Source organism: Arachis ipaensis, chromosome B02, assembly GCF_000816755.2.
Source record: "Arachis ipaensis cultivar K30076 chromosome B02, Araip1.1, whole genome shotgun sequence".
Lineage (NCBI taxonomy): Eukaryota > Viridiplantae > Streptophyta > Magnoliopsida > Fabales > Fabaceae > Arachis > Arachis ipaensis.
In genome coordinates, this window is record NC_029786.2 from 108,866,284 (window position 1) to 108,872,170 (window position 5,887).

Below are 5,887 nucleotides of genomic sequence, written 5' to 3' on the forward strand. Positions count from 1 at the left end.
GTACTTTATTTTTTATTTTGCTTACAATATAAATAAAATAAAATTATACGTATTTCGTCTAGTAAATGAGATAAGACACAAAACAACATCGTCAAATTACATTTATATACGTGTTGTGTAAAAGTCTTATCTCATTTACACGGTAAACTCATTTAGACTATAAACAAGATGAGAGATAATGTGTATTTTCATAAAATTACTACAAATTACATATTTTAATGAATAAAATATTTTTATTTATTTTAAAAAAAAATCCATTCAAAGAACATGTTAGATAACTAGACTAATTTAAAACTCGAATATAACTCCGGTACCAAATTTAGGACCGAGTGACAAAGCCCTTCTGTAATTCTCTTTCTCAATTCTTATTCACTTGACAAGTTGACATTCATTTACAACCAACTCGGAGAGCGGGGAGGGCGACAACTTCAAAGCTCAACAGTTCCTTCTTCCCAATCCTTCCCAAATCTCTCTTCAACGCAGCATGGCACAGTCTCTGCAACTCTTCACCGCCCCAAACGGCTCCTTTTCCTCCGTCACCCACTCCGGCAATACCCATGCCCACCTTCCAAGTTTCAAACTTTCCTTCTCCACACCTCCCAATTCCTTCGCCTTCTCCCTCCGGCCCTCCACCTCATCACTCCCGCGCCGTCACGTCTCCACTGCTGATTGGAGCCCCACCTCCATTGAGGTGGACGCCGTCACCGAGGCCGAGCTCAGGGAGAACGGCTTCCGCAGCACGCGCCGCACCAAGCTCGTGTGCACGGTGGGCCCCGCCACGTGTGGATTTGAGCAGCTGGAGGCGCTGGCCGTCGGAGGGATGAACGTGGCGCGGATCAACATGTGCCACGGAACGAGGGAGTGGCACAGGGAGGTGATCCAGCGTGTGAGGCGCCTCAACGACGACAAGGGCTTTGCCGTCGCCATCATGATGGATACCGAAGGCAGCGAGATCCACATGGGTGATCTCGGTGGTGCTTCCTCTGCCAAAGCTGAGGTACCCGTCTCAGCTATCTTACTGGTGGTGCTCGTTTGGGGCCAAAATGAATGTATACTGCATCAAATCTTAATTGTCATACATAATCTGCTCTTTTTTTTTTTTTTTTCGTTATTCAAATTACACGGCACCAGCTTTTCCAAACTATAAGCTTTGCGCCATTATGCCATACTTGTTTTTTTCCTGCCACATTCACAATACTCATCCTTCCACATGCCATTCAGTGTTTGAGCCTCGATTTTGCATCTGGCTTAGAGGTAGAATAGGTCGTTTTGTGAATTGTGATGATTCATTTCTCCTACGAGATGCCTGTTAAAAATGCTGCCCTAGATTTTCCATAGGATATTACTAGTAGTATTACAAAACTGATTGCTTCGAGACCTATGTTATGACGCATATACTATCTGGAAAATTGTACGTGTAATGTTTGGTATCTTGAATTTGAAAAAGCTTTGACAATATAAACATGCACATCGGCCTTAGTATTATATGCAAAATGCTGCTAGACATAATAATTTGTTTACCATAAGGAGTTAACATGCTCAGGATTTTGGCCATTTTTATTGAATACTCTACTGTAGGATGGCGAGATCTGGACCTTCAGCGTTAGAGCCTTTGATTCTACTCTTCCAGAGCACACTGTCAACGTAAATTATGAGGGTTTTGCTGAAGGTTAATATTTCTCCACAGCCTGGATGAAACATCTATTTTTACTATGATTCATTATGATTCATTATGTTCCTGGTTATATTTGTTAAATCTTGATGATGTCGTTGAGTACTTTGAACTGAAATTTAATGTTGCACAGATGTCAAAGTTGGGGATGAACTTCTAGTGGATGGAGGTATGGTGAGGTTTGAGGTGATTGGAAAGATAGGACCAGATGTCAAATGCCTTTGTACTGATCCTGGGTTGTTGCTCCCAAGAGCCAATCTAACATTCTGGAGGAATGGGAGTCTAGTGCGAGAAAGGAATTCCATGCTTCCTACAATTTCTTCTAAGGTTGTCAATTTATTTAACTTTTTCTTCTTTAGCCTCGTGTGCTTGCCGTAGGTTAGGCTTCCTACATTAGTCATTACACCCTTTGGGTGCGCTCTTCTTTACGCTGCTAATTTGTACCAGGGTGCCGTGTTATTCTTTGCATGTTTTCATGTTTACTTTTCATGTGCGGATAGTATAGTGTAGTCTATATGGAGTATAAACTCTATTTTTGTGATGAAATATTTGCTGCCATGTCTAAGCATAGTAAGCAAATCTTTTCAAATTATCTTGTTGGGATATAGAAACCCGTTGCATATAACACATATAATTCACTGAAACAAAATAAAATGGGATAAAAACTTGACAGGATACTTGTCATGATAGTTTGTGCAGTGGTCCCTTGCTTTAACATTGCTGTTACAGTGTTACCTTTATGGACAGTTGAACAAAATAACAACCCTATTGTATTTTTTATGCCTTAACCATTCATGTTGAGACTCAAGATTGTAAACATATGGTGCTACCTTTTCTGTTCAGAAAATTGTCCATCCTATGTGAATAGATTTTTCATTTTTGTGATTCTCAACCTGATTTTCCATATACAGGATTGGTTAGATATCGATTTTGGTATTGCTGAGGGAGTTGATTTCATTGCTATTTCTTTTGTCAAGTCTGCTGAAGTCATTCACCATCTTAGAAGCTATATTGCTGCACGGTCCCCCAATAGGTATGTACTAGGAATACCATCTTATAATCTGTAGCATCACAATTATTTCACCGTTGACAAGCACCGTCCTTCACATATATATGCAATGCACCTTTATGTGTTACAACTTACAACACTTGTCTTTCCATTGGCTCGCTTGTTTTATTTTCTGAGGATTTTTCCCTTTCATTCTTTCTGGTTTGTATTTTATTTTCTGCCGATTTCACTTCAATTTTGCCGTATGCTGATATTACTATAATGTGATGATACAGTGATGTTGCTCTAATTGCAAAGATAGAAAGTATTGACTCATTGAAGAACTTGGAGGAGATCATTCAAGCATCAGATGCAGCAATGGTGGCAAGAGGAGACTTGGGTGCTCAGATCCCTTTAGAACAGGTTCCATCTGCGCAACAGAGGATTGTTGAACTCTGCAGGCAGCTGAATAAACCTGTCATTGTTGCCTCTCAACTACTTGAGTCCATGATTGAATACCCAACTCCTACAAGAGCTGAAGTAGCTGATGTTTCTGAAGCAGTAAAGCAAGGAGCTGATGCTTTGATGCTTTCAGGTGAGTCAGCCATGGGCCAATACCCTGAGAAGGCACTGGCTGTTCTAAGGAGTGTTAGTTTGAGAATTGAAAGATGGTGGAGGGAACAAAAATACCATGAAACTATTGAACATCCATCAATCGGGACTTCTTTTTCAGAAAATATATCTGAAGAAATTTGCAATTCAGCTGCAAAGATGGGTAAGTGGTTATCATATGTTGACTCTGCTTCCTCTATGTGATTTTTCTTATTTTTGTTTGTAATTTATTTTCAAATAACAAATATTGACTTTCTGCTTGCTTTGTTTTATTTCCCCATTTTGTTTGTACATTTTCTATAATTCTATTGTTTAAACAGTTATTATTTCTTTTATATTTTGGGACATGCCTTAAAGACTAACATATTTTGATTTGAATTCTAGCATCAGCAAGTTAAAAATCACGTTGATAGGCTGCTGGAGAGTAGCTATGATAAATGCTTTAAAAAAAAAACAATAATATGAATGGAGAAGAAAATATGCAGAAAGTCTATTATTTGTTTGCTTTACTCTTTAGCATTATTTGATGAGGGGTTTCCAGAAAAATAGCTATCAATTTTTTACTGTGCAGCTAATAATTTGGAGGTGGACGCACTTTTTGTGTACACAAAGACAGGATGCATGGCATCCCTGTTATCGAGATGCCGCCCGGACTGCCCAATATTCGCTTTCACAACCACACCATCTGTGCGTAGGCGTCTAAACCTCCAATGGGGCCTAATTCCGTTTCGTCTGAGCTTCTCAGATGATATGGAGAGCAATCTCAATAAAACCTTTTCACTTCTTAAGGCCAGAAATTTGATCAAATCAGGGGATCTTGTGATAGCTGTCTCAGACATGTTTCAGTCAATACAAGTAATGAATGTTCCTTGAGGACATGTTTCTGTTCTTCTGCAAAGACAAGAGGTAGCTCTAGATTATACATTTTATCACCATTGGTTTAGTTTTGGATGCTACTAGATTAGTGTTTTCTCCTCCCCATTGTTTTTTTCATTGTCTTTCTCTTTCTTTTGCGTCTGTCTTGTTGCAACTGCAACTGAATTTATATTCTTCTGCCTCAAGCCCCTATATCTGATGTCATTTTGGGGGTTACGAAAAATACCTACGCGAGGCACTAGCAATTTTGTTGCCTTTCTGGTAGCTTTTGTATTTTGTTAATTGTTATACCGTGTTGTATTATTAGCTTTCAACTTCCATACCCGGTTGTAAAAATGTGAAGACGAACTTATCATAATATAACGTATTGAGGTATGGATTTGGCAAATTTCCATCGTGATTGCTTTCTTCTCTTCTTGATTTCGTCTTAAAGGAAAGAACGTGAAGCATACCTGCCAATCAGAACATCATCCTCCTATTTGTCGAATCAAGGGAGCAAAATGAAATTAAGCCATTTACCATTCCATTATGAAGGAGGAAGCTGCTCAAGCAACAGTTAGGCCAAGTCAGCAAGGTACTTAGCATGAGTTTGTTATTGTGTCAGCTCATTAGAGTTGTTAGGATGTTAGTTTCATCACGTGTTTATTAAGAGATGCTAGAGCCTGCATGTATTACTATGTTTAACGTGTATCCGAGCTTAAACAATGTAATGCATTCGTCATTCTTACACTACTATACTCGCTAATTCTCAGCTAGTCTGCTTTCTGTCCTACAAACACATAGTTACTTTAATTTACCAAACACAAAGATAAGAAGTTTGTGCTTTTGAACCAAGCCTGAATCGGATATATTCTAACTATTAAAATTGGATGAATCTAATTTAATTTCAAAAGCTAACTCAAGGGGTGATAAAACCCTTGAGACTTGTAATAAACATGGGCAAAACTATTAATTACATTATGTTTCTCAAACTGTTGAAGGTATTTAACTAAAGTCTAAAATATCACCTTTTCTTAGCTTGAACTTAATTCACGTAAATACTTCATAAACACAATAACTTATTTATTTGATTTGACATACACTTCACAAACCCCTTCACAAAATATATAAGCATACTTTGCAAAATAATAATAAAACAACAACAACAACAACCACCATATGTATTGTATAATCAATATATACTAAACGTAACAACTAGAGCACAGCCAACTAATCATCGTTTGTCCTATCTCCCTAAGTTCCTCTGGTGATGGCGGTCTCGGTGCCTCGGGGGATATTCAATGTATGATTTCTGTAAATTACGAAAAGAAAATATAATCTACAAGACACACAAAGTCAGATCCAATAGTCCATAATTTTTACAACATTGCATTCGTCCTCACAATTCACAATGAAAACAAATGAAGAATTCAATGCTATCCTGCAGAGAAAATTATCAATGATCTGTCGAACAGAAAGTATTGGCGACTACAACCTCAACGAGTGACACTGCTTTGTCTTTAATCGTGCATTGAAAATTGAAATATAAATGAAATGCTAAATATGATTTGAATTCTCATCTTCAAAGTTCAAGCATTCTTGAAAGCAAAGTAATCCTAACCCACCCTTATAGTTTACTCTAACTTGACAAAAAAGCATAGTGCCACTGTAAATGCAATAAAATAATCAAAGATAGTATCCAGTTATGCCGACATGCAAGTACAGTTCTCTCTCCGATTTAACATCAGAACCCGCTCCAT

At 38.0% G+C, this 5,887-nt stretch overlaps 1 protein-coding gene across 2 annotated transcripts; it reads left to right on the forward strand.

Moving 5' to 3' along the window:
• LOC107626515 (pyruvate kinase isozyme A, chloroplastic) lies at positions 304-4,903 on the forward strand. 2 transcript variants are annotated; one of them, XM_016329419.2, is made up of 7 exons: positions 304-997; positions 1,579-1,669; positions 1,806-1,999; positions 2,584-2,705; positions 2,957-3,435; positions 3,844-4,178; positions 4,582-4,903. In XM_016329419.2, exons 1-6 carry the CDS (start codon positions 485-487, stop codon positions 4,143-4,145), a joined length of 1,701 nt encoding a protein of 566 aa, XP_016184905.1. In that variant the 5' UTR covers positions 304-484; the 3' UTR covers positions 4,146-4,178; positions 4,582-4,903. The 2 variants fall into 2 exon arrangements, with proteins under 2 accessions (XP_016184905.1, XP_016184904.1); XM_016329418.2 differs by having other exon boundaries at positions 3,844-4,901.

Bases quoted from the DNA above. Each gene is read 5' to 3' on its own strand.
- LOC107626515 (XM_016329419.2), top strand. From the start codon at position 485: ATGGCACAGTCTCTGCAACTCTTCACCGCCCCAAACGGCTCCTTTTCC. The intron at 998-1,578 runs GTACCCGTCTCA...ACTCTACTGTAG, and splicing joins CTTCCTCTGCCAAAGCTGAG to GATGGCGAGATCTGGACCTT. The intron at 2,000-2,583 runs GTTGTCAATTTA...TTCCATATACAG, and splicing joins TTCCTACAATTTCTTCTAAG to GATTGGTTAGATATCGATTT.